This window comes from Oncorhynchus kisutch, unplaced genomic scaffold (genome assembly GCF_002021735.2).
Source record: "Oncorhynchus kisutch isolate 150728-3 unplaced genomic scaffold, Okis_V2 scaffold727, whole genome shotgun sequence".
NCBI classification, from domain to species: Eukaryota; Metazoa; Chordata; class Actinopteri; order Salmoniformes; family Salmonidae; genus Oncorhynchus; species Oncorhynchus kisutch.
The window spans coordinates 1176247-1191852 of record NW_022262672.1 but is presented as its reverse complement, the minus strand read 5'-3'; the positions used below and the strand labels follow the sequence as shown (position 1 = coordinate 1191852).

The following is a 15606-nucleotide window of genomic DNA, read 5'->3' as shown; positions in this document are numbered from 1 at the left end:
GTCAGGGTTAGATACAGGGTTAGAGTGAGGGGAGTATTCCTCTATGGGTCAGGGTTAGAGTGAGGGGTGTATTCCTATATGGGTCAGGGTTAGAGTGAGGGGAGTATTCCTCTATAGGTCAGGGTTAGAGTGAGGGGAGTATTCCTCTATGGGTCAGGGTTAGAGTGAGGGGAGTATTCCTCTATGGGTCAGGGTTAGAGTCAGGGTTAGTGTTAGAGTCAGGGTTAGAGTCAGGGGAGTATTCCTCTATGGGTCAGGGTTAGAGTCAGGGTTAGAGTGAGGGGAGTATTCCTCTATAGGTCAGGGTTAGAGTGAGGGGAGTATTCCTCTATGGGTCAGGGTTAGAGTGAGGGGAGTATTCCTCTATGGGTCAGGGTTAGAGTCAGGATTAGAGTGAGGGGAGTATTCCTCTATAGGTCAGGGTTAGAGTGAGGGGAGTATTCCTCTATGGGTCAGAGTTAGAGTGAGGGGAGTATTCCTCTATAGGTCAGGGTTAGAGTGAGGGGAGTATTCCTCTATGGGTCAGGGTTAGAGTGAGGGGAGTATTCCTCTATGGGTCAGGGTTAGAGTCAGGGTTAGAGTGAGGGGAGTATTCCTCTATGGGTCAGGGTTAGAGTCAGGGTTAGAGTGAGGGGAGTATTCCTCTATGGGTCAGGGTTAGAGTGAGGGGAGTATTCCTCTATGGGTCAGGGTTAGAGTGAGGGGAGTATTCCTCTATGGGTCAGGGTTAGATACAGGGTTAGAGTGAGGGGAGTATTCCTCTATGGGTCAGGGTTAGGGTGAGGGGAGTATTCCTCTATGGGTCAGGGTTAGAGTGAGGGGAGTATTCCTCTATGGGTCAGGGTTAGAGTGAGGGGAGTATTCCTCTATGGGTCAGGGTTAGTGTTAGAGTCAGGGTTAGAGACAGGGTTAGAGTCAGAGTTAGAGTCAGGGGAGTATTCCTCTATGGGTCAGGGTTAGAGTGAGGGGAGTATTCCTCTATGGGACAGGGTTGGAGACAGGGTTAGAGTGAGGGGAGTATTCCTCTATAGGTCAGGGTTAGAGTGAGGGGAGTATTCCTCTATGGGTCAGGGTTAGAGTCAGGGTTAGTGTTAGAGTCAGGGGTAGAGTCAGGGGAGTATTCCTCAATGGGTCAGGGTTAGAGTGAGGGGAGTATTCCTCTATGGGTCAGGGTTAGAGTCAGGGTTAGTGTTAGAGTCAGGGTTAGAGTCAGGGGAGTATTCCTCAATGGGTCAGGGTTAGAGTGAGGGGAGTATTCCTCTATAGGTCAGGGTTAGAGTGAGGGGAGTATTCCTCTATAGGTCAGGGTTAGAGTCAGGGGAGTATTCCTCTATAGGTCAGGGTTAGAGTCAGGGGAGTATTCCTCTATGGGTCAGGGTTAGAGTCAGGGTTAGTGTTAGAGTCAGGGTTAGAGTCAGGGGAGTATTCCTCAATGGGTCAGGGTTAGAGTGAGGGGAGTATTCCTCTATAGGTCAGGGTTAGAGTGAGGGGAGTATTCCTCTATGGGTCAGGGTTAGAGTCAGGGTTAGAGAGAGGGGAGTATTCCTCTATGGGTCAGGGTTAGAGTGAGGGGAGTATTCCTCTATGGGTCAGGGTTAGAGACAGGGTTAGAGTGAGGGGAGTATTCCTCTATGGGTCAGGGTTAGAGTCAGGGTTAGAGTGAGGGGATTATTCCTCTATGGGTCAGGGTTAGAGTCAGGGGAGTATTCCTCTATGAGTCAGGGTTAGAGTGAGGGGAGTATTCCTCTATGGGTCAGGGTTAGAGACAGGGTTAGAGTGAGGGGAGTATTCCTCTATGGGTCAGGGTTAGAGTGAGGGGAGTATTCCTCTATGGGTCAGGGTTAGAGTGAGGGGAGTATTCCTCTATGGGTCAGGGTTAGAGTGAGGGGAGTATTCCTCTATGGGTCATGGTTAGAGACAGGGGAGTATTCCTCTATAGGTCAGGGTTAGAGTCAGGGTTAGAGACAGGGGAGTATTCCTCTATGGGTCAGGGTTAGAGTCAGGGTTAGAGTGAGGGGAGTATTCCTCTATGGGTCAGGGTTAGAGTGAGGGGAGTATTCCTCTATGGGTCAGAGTTAGAGTGAGGGGAGTATTCCTCTATGGGTCAGGGTTAGAGTGAGGGGAGTATTCCTCTATGAGTCAGGGTTAGAGTGAGGGGAGTATTCCTCTATGGGTCAGGGTTAGAGTCAGGGTTAGAGTGAGGGGAGTATTCCTCTATGGGTCAGGGTTAGAGTCAGGGTTAGAGTGAGGGGAGTATTCCTCTATGGGTCAGGGTTAGAGTGAGGGGAGTATTCCTCTATGGGTCAGGGTTAGAGTGAGGGGAGTATTCCTCTATGGGTCAGGGTTAGAGTGAGGGGAGTATTCCTCTATGGGTCAGGGTTAGAGTGAGGGGAGTATTCCTCTATGGGTCAGGATATTCATTGGACCAGAGCAGCAGTGTGTTTACCCATGGCCCAGTTATTTGCTAATCTCTACCCCCCCTCGCTCCCCCGTCCCCTTCCTCGCCGCGGCCTCACTAGCGAAAAACAACAACAGCCTGATTTATTTTTTCTTTCTCCCTCGCCCAGTGATGGACGTCGTGTGTTCTACAGTCAGAAGGGATCAGTGCTCGGTCAGACTCTCCTCTCCTCTACAAGGCTCCACATTGGAAATACATCACATTATGGACCAATGAAATATCCTGAAGGAAATACATCACATTATGGACCAATGAAATATCCTACTGGAAATACATCACATTATGGACCAATGAAATATCCTACTGGAAATACATCACATTATAGACTAATGAAATATCCTACTGGAAATACATCACATTATAGACTAATGAAATATCTTACGGGAGAGGTGGTGGAGGTCGGGGAGAGGGGCATAATGGTCAGGGAGAGGGGCATAATGGTCAGGGAGAGGGGCATAATGGTCAGGGAGAGGGGCATAATGGTCAGGGAGAGGGGCATAATGGTCAGGGAGAGGTGGTGGGGCATAATGGTCGGGGAGAGGTGGTGGGGCATAATGGTCAGGGAGAGGTGCATAATGGTCGCGGAGAGGGGCATAACGGTCAGGGAGAGAGGCATAATGGTGGGGGAGAGGGGCATAATGGTCAGGAAGAGGGGCATAATGGTCAGGAAGAGGGGCATAATGGTCAGGGAGAGGGGCATAACGGTCGGGGAGAGGGGCATAATGGTCAGGAAGAGGGGCATAACGGTCGGGGAGAGGGACATAATGGTCAGGGAGAGGGGCATAATGGTCGGGGAGAGGGGCATAACGGTCAGGGAGAGGGGCATAATGGTCGGGGAGAGGGGCATAATGGTCAGGGAGAGGTGGTGGGGCATAATGGTCGGGGAGAGGTGGTGGGGCATAATGGTCGGGGAGAGGTGGTGGGGCATAATGGTCGGGGAGAGGTGGTGGGGCATAATGGTCAGGGAGAGGGGAATAATGGTCGGGGAGAGGGGCATAATGGTCAGGGAGAGGGGCATAATGGTCAGGGAGAGGGGCATAATGGTCAGGGAGAGGTGGTGGGGCATAATGGTCAGGGAGAGGTGCATAATGGTCGCGGAGAGGGGCATAACGGTCAGGGAGAGAGGCATAATGGTGGGGGAGAGGGGCATAATGGTCAGGAAGAGGGGCATAATGGTCAGGGAGAGGGGCATAACGGTCGGGGAGAGGGGCATAATGGTCAGGAAGAGGGGCATAATGGTCAGGAAGAGGGGCATAACGGTCGGGGAGAGGGGCATAACGGTCAGGGAGAGGGGCATAACGGTCGGGGAGAGGGACATAATGGTCAGGGAGAGGGGCATAATCGTCAGGAAGAGGGGCAGAATGGTCAGGGAGAGGGGCAGAATGGTCAGGGAGAGGGGCATAATGGTCGGGGAGAGGGGCATAATGGTCGGGGAGAGGGGCATAACGGTCAGGGAGAGGGGCATAACGGTCGGGGAGAGGGGCATAATGGTCAGGGAGAGGTGCTGGGGCATAATGGTCGGGGAGAGGTGGTGGGGCATAATGGTCGGGGAGAGGTGGTGGGGCATAATGGTCAGGGAGAGGGGAATAATGGTCGGGGAGAGGGGCATAATGGTCGGGGAGAGGGGCATAATGGTCGGGGAGAGGGGCATAATGGTCGGGGAGAGAGGCATAATGGTCAGGGAGAGGGGCATAATGGTGGGGGAGAGGGGCATAATGGTCAGGGAGAGGGGCATAATGGTCAGAAAGAGGGGGAGGTGATGGATTTTATTGAAGCAGGGCTGGGGGTGTCTAATCTGTCCCTCTGCATCTGGCCCTCTGCTCTCTCGGGTGTGTCTGGGTTAAGGCTGGCCTGCAGACATGATAATCCTCCTGATTAAAGCCAGTGTAGACCTAAACCAGACTGAGCCTCAGAGTTACATTTTTCTATGGAAAATTGGGATCCTTAACTTTAAGAAAAATCCCCAACCAAAAAACAAAACAAAGATAATTAGATGCAGAAAGTAAATAGCATGGTGGGTCAATTTGTGCAACAACTAAGATGCTCCACTTGTCTGCTCTTTTGGTGCCCTGACTACCATGGTGTGAACAGTGTGAAGCAAACCCGTACGCATGAACAGACACTGTGTGTTCTTCAAGTGTTGCATCTCACTCATCTCAAAATCCAAGCCTATTCATTGATGACATGACCTGCTTTACTGAAGTTGGGAGACATTGCAAGCCAAGAAATTGCAAGATATAGCTAAGCCGATATATCAGTATAGGCAGGTCGGCTACCAGGCAAACTGTCAGAACTGAACACTATCTATCAGTATAGGCAGGTCTATCTATCAGTATAGGCAGGTCTATCTATCAGTATAGGCAGGTCTATCTATCAGTATAGGCAGGTCTATCTATCAGTATAGGCAGGTCGGCCACCAGGCAGACCTGAACACTATCTATCAGTATAGGCAGGTCTATCTATCAGTATAGGCAGCACCAATTGGGCCAGATGGGCTCTCGTTCCTCAGCCTGGCTGAAGGAGAGTTATTAGGTTCTAGTTGGGCTCTCGTTCCTCAGCCTGGCTGAAGGAGAGTTATTAGGTTCTAGTTGGGCCAGATGGGCTCTCGTTCCTCAGCCTGGCTGAAGGAGAGTTATTAGGTTCTAGTTGGGCTCTCGTTCCTCAGCCTGGCTGAAGGAGAGTCATTAGGTTCTAGTTGGGCCAGATGGGCTCTCGTTCCTCAGCCTGGCTGAAGGAGAGTTATTAGGTTCTAGTTGGGCCAGATGGGCTCTCTTTCCTCAGCCTGGCTGAAGGAGAGTTATTAGGTTCTAGTTGGGCCAGATGGCCTCTCATTCCTCAGCCTGGCTGAAGGGGAGTTATTAGGTTCTAGTTGGGTCAGATGGGCTCTCGTTCCTCAGCCTGGCTGAAGGAGAGTTATTAGGTTGTAGTTGGGCCAGATGGGCTCTCGTTCCTCAGCCTGGCTGAAGGAGAGTTATTAGGTTCTAGTTGGGCCAGATGGGCTCTCGTTCCTCAGCCTGGCTGAAGGAGAGTTATTAGGTTCTAGTTGGGCCAGATGGGCTCTCGTTCCTCAGCCTGGCTGAAGGAGAGTTATTAGGTTCTAGTTGGGCCAGATGGGCTCTCGTTCCTCAGCCTGGCTGAAGGAGAGTCATTAGTTTCTAGTTGGGCCAGATGGGCTCTCGTTCCTCAGCCTGGCTGAAGGAGAGTTATTAGGTTGTAGTTGGGCCAGATGGGCTCTCGTTCCTCAGCCTGGCTGAAGGAGAGTTATTAGGTTGTAGTTGGGCCAGATGGGCTCTCGTTCCTCAGCCTGGCTGAAGGAGAGTTATTAGGTTGTAGTTGGGCCAGATGGGCTCTCGTTCCTCAGCCTGGCTGAAGGAGAGTTATTAACATTCTCTTACTGCAAATCACAGTTATGAAGTGAGATGAGCTGCTGGAATGTTGACTCAACCAATCACAGCTCAGCTTTCTCCATCTCTCTTTCTCTCCCACTCTGTCTGTCCCTCTCGCTCTCTCTCCGAATAATTCTTCCTCGTGTAACCTGCTGAGTGAGTAGCTGTCTTCCAGGCCTCTAAAAAATGGTCACCATTTCAATTGATTTCCAGTCAGGCTAATTTTACTACTAGACCATGAAGCTAGACAGAATATGTATGATAACAGACTAGGGGGACAGGGTAGGACAGTGGAGACAGAATATGTATGATAACAGACTAGGGGGACAGGGTAGGACAGTGGAGACAGAATATGTATGATAACAGACTAGGGGGACAGGGTACGACAGTGGAGACAGAATACCGATTATAACAGACTAGGAGGACAGTGGAGACAGAATACCGATTATAACAGACTAGGGGGACAGGGTAGGACAGTGGAGACAGAATATGCATGATAACAGACTAGGGGGACAGGGTAGGACAGTGGAGACAGAATGTATGTAGTGTATGACCAGAGGGACAGGGTAGGACAGTGAAGACAGAATATCTATTATAACAGGCTAGGGGGACAGGGTAGGACAGTGGAGACAGAATATCTATTATAACAGGCTAGGGGAACAGGGTAGGACAGTGGAGACAGAATGTATGTAGTGAATGACCAGGGGGACAGGGTAGAGACGGACAGTACGGTACAGACAGGGTACGGTAGTGTAGACAGACAGGGTACGGTGGTGTAGACAGACAGGGTACTGTAGTGTAGACAGACAGGGTACTGTAGTGTAGACAGACAGGGTACGGTAGTGTAGACAGACAGGGTACGGCAGTGTAGACAGACAGGGTACGGCAGTGTAGACAGACAGGGTACGGCAGTGTAGACAGACAGGGTACGGCAGTGTAGACAGACAGGGTACGGCAGTGTAGACAGACAGGGTACGGCAGTGTAGACAGACAGGGTACGGTAGTGTAGACAGACAGGGTACGGTAGTGTAGACAGACAGGGTACGGTAGTGTAGACAGACAGGGTACGGTAGTGTAGACAGACAGGGTACGGCAGTGTAGACAGACAGGGTACGGCAGTGTAGACAGACAGGGTACTGTAGTGTAGACAGACAGGGTACGGTAGTGTAGACAGACAGGGTACGGCGGTGTAGAGAGACAGGGTACGGCGGTGTAGACACAGGGTACGGTAGTGTAGACAGACAGGGTACGGTAGTGTAGACAGTCAGGGTATTGTATTGTAAAACCTGCAGAACAAGACAATGGGTGGCCCTGGAGGACAGGCCCTTTAAGGTAATGTACTGTTCGGTATACATAGTTATAGGCAAATCAGTGCAATGCACACACACACACCCTCTGCTGCCATCCTCCCACGCTTCATCAAAGAGCAGGCTAAATTACAGGACAGGAAATGGGAGGAGACAGACAGCTAGACATTCTGAGAGTGTTCCATCACCTGATCACCACTCCATTCTTAAACTAGTTTTACATTTCTCCTTTCCTCTCTCGATGCTTTCCCATCCGCTCTCTCCCATCCGCTCTCTCTCTCTCCCATCCGCTCTCTCTCTTATCTCTCAAGGTGTTCCAGAAGCTAGGCATCAACCCAAAGTCTAGAGTTTTATATTTCTCCTTTTCTCTCTCTCTCTTTCCCATCCTCTCTCTCGCTCCCCCATCCGCTATCTCTCACTCCCCCATCCGCTATCTCTCTCTTTCCCATCTGCTCTCTCTCTCTTTCCCATCTGCTCTCTCTCTTCCATCCTCTCTCTCTCTCTCTCTCTCTTTCCCATCTGCTCTCTCTCTCTTTCCCATCTGCTCTCTCTCTCTTTCCCATCTGCTCTCTCTCTCTCTCTCTTTCCCATCTGCTCTCTCTCTCTTTCCCATCTGCTCTCTCTCTCTCTCTCTTTCCCATCTGCTCTCTCTCTCTCTTTCCCATCTGCTCTCTCTCTCTCTTTCCCATCTGCTCTCTCTCTCTCTTTCCCATCTGCTCTCTCTCTCTCTCTTTCCCATCTGCTCTCTCTCTCTTTCCCATCTGCTCTCTCTCTCTTTCCCATCTGCTCTCTCTCTCTCTTTCCCATCTGCTCTCTCTCTCTCTCTTTCCCATCTGCTCTCTCTCATATCTCTCAAGGTTTTCCAGAAGCTTTCCTCTCTTATCTGTCAAGGTGTTCCAGAAGCTAGGCATCAACCCAAAGTCTAGAGCAGGGAGGTACAACTTGTTCCTGTAGCTCTACAGTGTAGACTCCTAGTATGTTTCTATAACCAACCCATGAGGAGAACACAGGGGGCCCTGTAGCTCTACAGTGTAGACTCCTAGTATGTTTCTATAACCAACCCATGAGGAGAACACAGGGGGCCCTGTAGCTCTACAGTGTAGACTCCTAGTATGTTTCTATAACCAACCCATGAGGAGAACACAGGGGGCCCTGTAGCTCTACAGTGTAGACTCCTAGTGTGTTTCTATAACCAACCCATGAGGAGAACACAGGGGGCCCTGTAGCTCTACAGTGTAGACTCCTAGTATGTTTCTATAACCAACCCATGAGGAGAACACAGGGGGCCCTGTAGCTCTACAGTGTAGACTCCTAGTGTGTTTCTATAACCAATAAATGCACCACCTGAAACTGGACATTTTTAGGAGATATACTTTTCCACCAACCTTAACTTGGCGATACTATCTTCATTCTCGATTTGTCCGAATCAAAACACAACCTGTCCTGTAACTCCCAGTAATGAAAACCAAAAGTATCTGGTTCAATCACATGATGTGGTGTCAACAACCTGTAGCTGATATGATATGATATGATGATATGATATGATATGGACCACCGTGTACTGACTGTATCCGAGCTATAGACAAGCTTCGCCTGACAGGACTGTTGTACTAGTTAACTAAACTATCCAGAACAGACAGAACAGGTCCAATAGGTTATTATCTCATAGTGTTGTTAACTCACCGGGGACAGGAGGGAGGACCGTCACGAACAACAGCATCGTGATTTGCTTCAGCAACGACATTGACTTCACTCTGTTGTACATTTGATTTAACTTGAAACTTCCCGCTCTTCCGAAACTTAACGTATGTCTTTATACACTTCTGTCTCTTTCACGTACAGTTCAATAACCGTAACCGATGTGTCCAGTATGGAGCGACACATTGAAGACGGGGTCAGGTTGTCATGCTAACAGACAGCTACTTGACACAACGTTAGCTACGCTAAGTTACCTAACTAACATTAACAATACACTGCTAGCGTTACTAACAGGTAGTTAACTATGTTAAAATAAACTTGTTAGGGAATAAACCCGTCGGCCTTTTTTTTTTGCCCACAGAAGTCCAACTTTGCCGTGTTTCTCCCCCCTAACGGTAGCTAGCTAGCTCCTTTGCTAATGTTAGGCCGCCTTGGTAGCGAACTGACGTTAGCTTGTTGTTTCACAAAGGTCCGTCAAAAACAAAACAAAATCCATGTTGACTATGCCTATTGCATAGGTCCTTGTCTTAATAACGTATCCATTCAGGGTATTTGGTCTATTCAGGGTTAGTAAATAGGTTAGTCCCGTCGGGGTGGATAGACGTCTCTTCTGCTGCTCCCAGGCACGGTTGCATTTGGCCTTGACCGGGCAGTGCGGCAGACAGGGCGACGGGGGAACGCCTGGTTGTGTCTCCAGTATCAGGTTGTTGGATGAAGAAACGGAAGCTCCCTATCTGCAGACAGGACACCAGACAGTGTGGCGGGGGAACGCCTGGTTGTGTCCCCAGTATGAGGTTGTTGGATGAAGAAATGGAATCTCCCTATCTGCAGACAGGACACCAGACAGTGTGGCCGGGGAACGCCTGGTTGTGTCTCCAGTATCAGGTTGTTGGATTTGTTTGGGTGGATGAAAAACTGGAAGCCCCCTATCTGCAGACAGGACTAACTACAACAATACATTCCTGTTGGAACCTGTAGTGGAACTTTATCGCCACCCTGTGGACATAACTCTACAGATAGCAGGTCCAGAAAACACTTCTACTGAAATATATAAAGTGTCCACAAGGTCTTTCAACATGTCTGGTGAAAGACCCGCGCACAGTGCATCAACTCATGTAACAACATGCCCCAAAAAATATTGGAATATGAGTCGCGTTTTCCTAGTGGCTTGTTTCTGCGTTTTCTTTTGATTTCCCATCACGATCCAGTGTTTAAGAAAGGTGAACGGAGTTGAATAGTTGTAACGTTATAGATGGATGGGCGGTTCTCCCCGTGTGATGTTCTTGTCCTATAATGGGACAGCATAACATAGGTTAGGGATTAATTCAATGGAACAACTGGTCATTACTCGACAGATTATCATCTTTAGGTTATCTGGGTAGGCAAAGTGAAAGGGGGGCGTGCCGAACGGTTTCGCCCGGTAATAATACACGGGACACGGGTACTTTGAGGACTGGCTTCACGGAGATCCACGGTAACAGACAGTGCATGGGCACAATCTAATTAGAAAACAGCAGCAGTACGGTATACTTTTGTAATTCCTCAACTCAAATGAAATAATATCCCTAGGTCTCTAATCTATTATTTTCATGTTAAACATGAACTTTAAACCTGTAGCCTGCAACGTTGATATGTGACACAGTAAAAAGGCAATGATTGAATGGTATTCAAATGAAGGTGGCATGGTTTTCAAATGAAGATGATATGGTATTCAAAGGAAGATGACATGGTATTCAAATGAAGATGATATGGTATTCAAATGAAGATGATATGGTATTCAAATGAAGGTGACATGGTATTCAAATTAAGGTGGCATGGTATTCAAATGAAGATGGCATGGTATTCAAATGAAGATGATATGGTATTCAAATGAAGGTGACATGGTATTCAAATGAAGGTGACATGGTATTCAAATGAAGGTGACATGGTATTCAAATTAAGGTGACATGGTATTCAAATTAAGATGGCATGGTATTCAAATGAAGATGATATGGTATTCAAATGAAGATGGCATGGTATTCAAATGAAGATGATATGGTATTCAAATGAAGGTGACATGGTATTCAAATTAAGGTGGCATGGTATTCAAATGAAGATGATATGGTATTCAAATGAAGGTGACATGGTATTCAAATGAAGATGACATGGTATTCAAATTAAGGTGGCATGGTATTCAAATGAAGGTGACATGGTATTCAAATGAAGATGACATGGTATTCAAATGAAGGTGACATGGTATTCAAATGAAGATGACATGGTATTCAAATGAAGGTGACATGGTATTCAAATTAAGGTGGCATGGTATTCAAATGAAGATGATATGGTATTCAAATTAAGGTGGCATGGTATTCAAATTAAGATGACATGGTATTCAAATTAAGGTGACATGGTATTCAAATTAAGGTGACATGGTATTCAAATTAAGGTGGCATGGTATTCAAATTAAGGTGGCATCCTTATGTTTGACTTTGCAGATGTTTCCTCCTGATGTTTAATATGTATACAGTTGAAGTTGGAAGTTTACATACACCTTAGCCAAATACATTTAAACTCACTATTCCTGACATTTAATCCTAGTAAAAATTCCCTGTTTTAGGTCAGTTAGGATCACCACTTTATTTTAAGAATGTGAAATGTCAGAATAATAGTAGAGAGAATTGATTTATTTATTTCAGCTTTTATTTCTTTCATCACATTCCCAGTGGGTCAGAAGTTTACATACACTCAATTAGTATTTGGTAGCGTTGCCTTTAAATTGTTTAACTTGGGTCAAATGTTTCGGGTAGCCTTCCACAAGCTTCCCACAATAAGTTGGGTGAATTTTGGCCCATCCCTCCTGACAGAGCTGGTGTAACTGAGTCAGGTTTTTTCAGTTCTGTTTTCTATAGGATTGAAGTCAGGGCTTTGTGATGGCCACTCCAATACTTTGACTTTGTTGTCCTTGCCACAACTTTGGAAGTATGCTTGGGGTCATTGTCCATTTGGAAGACCCAATTGTGACCAAGCTTTAACTTCCTGACTGATGTTTTGAGATGTTACTTCAACATATCCACATAATTTCCCTGCCTCATGATGCCATCTATTTTGTGAAGTGCACCAGTCCCTCCTGCAGCAAAGCACCCCCACAACATGATGCTGCCACCCCCGTGCTTCACAGTCGGGATGGTGTTCTTCGGCTTGAAAGCCTCCCCCTTTTTCCTCCAAACATAACGATGGTCATTATGGCCAAACAGCTCTATTTTTATTTCATCAGACCAGAGGACATTTCTCCAAAAAGTACGATCTTTGTCCCCATGTGCAGTTGCAAACCGTAGTCTGGCTGTTTTCTTCCTTGCTGAGAGGCCTTCCAGGTTATGTTGATATAGGACTCATTTTACTGTGGATATAGGCACTTTTGTACCTGTGTCCTCCAGCATCTTCACAAGGTCCTTTGCTGTTGTTCTGAGATTGATTTGCACTTTTCGCACCAAAGTACGTTAATCTCTAGGAGACAGAACACGTCTCCTTCCTGAGCGGTATGACGGCTGCGTGGTCCTATGGAGTTTATACTTGCATACTATTGTTTGTACAGATGAACGTGGTACCTTCAGGCGTTTGGAAATTGCTCCCAAGGATGAACCAGACTCGTGGAGGTCTACAATTTGTTTTCTGAGGTCTTGGCTGATTTCTTTTGATTTTCCCATGATGTCAAGCAAAGAGGCACTGAGTTTGAAGGTAGGCCTTGAAATACATCCACATGTACACCTCCAATTGACTCCAGCGATGTCAATTAGCCTATCAGAAGCTTCTAAAGCCATGACATTTTCTGGAATGTGAGGGATCATGAGGTGGTGGAGAATCGCCATGTGGGTCTCATTGATGTGAGGGATCATGAGGTGGAGGAGAATCGCCATGTGGGTCTCATTGATGTGAGGGATCATGAGGTGGAGGAGAATCGCCATGTGGGTCTCATTGATGTGAGGGATCATGAGGTGGTGGAGACACACCATGTGGGTCTCATTGTCTACAACCAACAAATGAATCGAGTGCTGGAAAGCAGTCTAGTAGTTGTAGACCAAAGTCCCTCCACAGTCGTTCAATGGGCTGGTTGTGGACACCTCTCCCAGCTATTTGACTTCCTCTGTCTGTAAAACATGACCGTTTTTTTTTTATTGATTAAAAAAATGCTTCACGTAACAAAATGTGGAAAAAGTCAAGGGGTCTGATTACTTTCAAATGCTCTGTAAAGCAAAGTATGTCTTTGTACTTGAGGTGCCTTTTTCATGGCTTTTAATCTACAACTCTCCTAATGAACCCCCCCAAAAAACGGGAGACTATGTAATTATATATACATTGGAGAAAGACTGCAACCTACTGTAAGTACTGTGGTAGGTTTGTATTACCTTATAAATTAAAGTATAGTCGCTGGTGAGGGTCTTCCTGGGGAGAGTGGGTCCTCCAAGAGACTGAAATGAGATGAGGCCCCTCGCACACCTCAGAGAAGTGATGTCTGTTCTGCAGTGTACTCAGGGTAGTGTGTCTGTTCTGCAGCGTGCTCAGGGTAGTGTGTCTGTTCTGCAGCGTGCTCAGGGTAGTGTGTCTGTTCTGCAGCGTACTCAGGGTAGTGTGTCTGTTCTGCAGCGTGCTCAGGGTAGTGTGTCTGTTCTGCAGCGTGCTCAGGGTAGTGTGTCTGTTCTGCAGCGTGCTCAGGGTAGTGTGTCTGTTCTGCAGCGTACTCAGGGTAGTGTGTCTGTTCTGCAGCGTACTCAGGGTAGTGTGTCTGTTCTGCAGCGTGCTCAGGGTAGTGTGTCTGTTCTGCAGCGTACTCGGGGTAGTGTGTCTGTGTTCTGCAGCGTACTCAGGGTAGTGTGTCTGTTCTGCAGCATACTCGGGGTAGTGTGTTTGTGTTCTGCAGTGTACTCAGGGTAGTGTGTCTGTTCTGCAGCGTACCACTCTGATGCAGAAGCGTCCAGTCAGTCCCTGCTGGAGGTCTGTCTGACTCCTGGACACCCTCAGCCTTTTCATCATTGGATTCAAGGTACCTGACTAGCTCAGAGTTGCCCCTCTCTTGATCTGATCTCAGACCTGCTCCTGTCTCCCAAGACCCAGCTGAACTCTGATCTGTCATGTAGTAACCAACCTGTCTGTTTCTCCTGACCCAGCTGACCTCTGATCTGTCACGTACTAACCTGTCTGTTTCTCCTGAGCCAGCTGAACTCTGATCTGTCACGTACTAACCTGTCTGTTTCTCCTCCTGACCCAGCTGACCTCTGATCTGTCACGTACTAACCTGTCTGTTCCTGCTGACCCAGCTGACCTCTGATCTGTCACGTACTAACCTGTCTGTTTCTCCTCCTGACCCAGCCGACCTCTGATCTGTCATGTACTAACCTGTCTGTTTCTCCTCCTGACCCAGCCGACCTCTGAACTGTCATGTACTAACCTGTCTGTTCCTCCTCCTGACCCAGCCGACCTCTGATCTGTCATGTACTAACCTGTCTGTTTCTCCTCCTGACCCAGCTGACCTCTGATCTGTCACGTACTAACCTGTCTGTTCCTCCTCCTGACCCAGCTGACCTCTGATCTGTCACGTACTAACCTGTCTGTTCCTCCTCCTGACCCAGCTGACCTCTGATCTGTCACGTACTAACCTGTCTGTTCCTCCTCCTGACCCAGCTGACCTCTGATCTGTCACGTACTAACCTGTCTGTTCCTGCTGACCCAGCTGACCTCTGATCTGTCATGTACTAACCTGTCTGTTCCTCCTGACCCAGCTGACCGCTGATCTGTCACATACTAACCTGTCTGTTTCTCCTCCTGACCCAGCTGACCTCTGATCTGTCACGTACTAACCTGTCTGTTCCTGCTGACCCAGCCGACCTCTGATCTGTCATGTACTAACCTGTCTGTTTCTCCTCCTGACCCAGCCGACCTCTGATCTGTCACGTACTAACCTGTCTGTTTCTGTCATGTACTCTTCCCTCTCCCCCTCCAGCACCAGTGTTTGTCAACTCTGGGCAGCTCTCTGCTCTCTCGCTCCCTCGCTCTCCAGCACACGGTGTTCCCGTTTTATGGTCAAGATTAAACCCTATCCGTCTCTCCCTGTCTGCAGCACACTGTGTTCCTGGGTGTTGTGACAGACCTGAAAAAGCAGATCCGTATGGTTCTGATGTCATGAAGGAGCATGAGGACGACCCAGAGATGTTAGTTGACCTGCAGCAGTCTGGCCAAGTCCTACTCCTCCACGCCCGAGCTACGCAAGACCTGGCTGGACAACATGCCACGCATCACAGCAAGAACCACAGACCTACCTGAGGTAGGTTTCATACAGCTAACCCTGACCCCTGACCTGAGGTAGGCTTCATACAGCTAACCCTGACCCCTGACCTGAGGTAGGCTTCATACAGCTAACCCTGACCCCTGACCTGAGGTAGGCGTCATACAGCTAAACCTGACCCCTGACCTGAGGTAGGCTTCATACAGCTAACTCTGACCCCTGACCTGAGGTAGGCTTCATACAGCTAACTCTGACCCCTGACCTGAGGTAGGCTTCATACAGCTAACTCTGACCCCTGACCTGAGGTAGGCTTCATACAGCTAACTCTGACCCCTGACCGGAGGTAGGCTTCATACAGCTAACCCTGACCCCTGACCTGAGGTAGGCTTCATACAGCTAACCCTGACCTCTGACCTGAGGTAGGCATCATACAGCTAACCCTGACCCCTGACCTGAGGTAGGCTTCATACAGCTAACCCTGACCCCTGACCTGAGGTAGGA

General features: G+C 48.3%; 1 protein-coding gene across 1 annotated transcript in view; it reads right to left on the bottom strand.

Annotated features, from left to right (window-relative positions):
* Positions 1-9756, bottom strand: part of LOC116361513 (bone morphogenetic protein receptor type-2) — a gene marked incomplete at its 3' end in the record, with an annotated part of 38987 nt that extends 29231 nt beyond the window's left edge. Inside the window, exon 1 of the mRNA XM_031816007.1 lies at positions 8835-9756. Coding sequence (XP_031671867.1) covers positions 8835-8916 — 82 coding nt within the window. The remainder of the gene's footprint in view (positions 1-8834) is intronic.
* Between the last annotated feature and the right edge of the window lie 5850 nt (positions 9757-15606).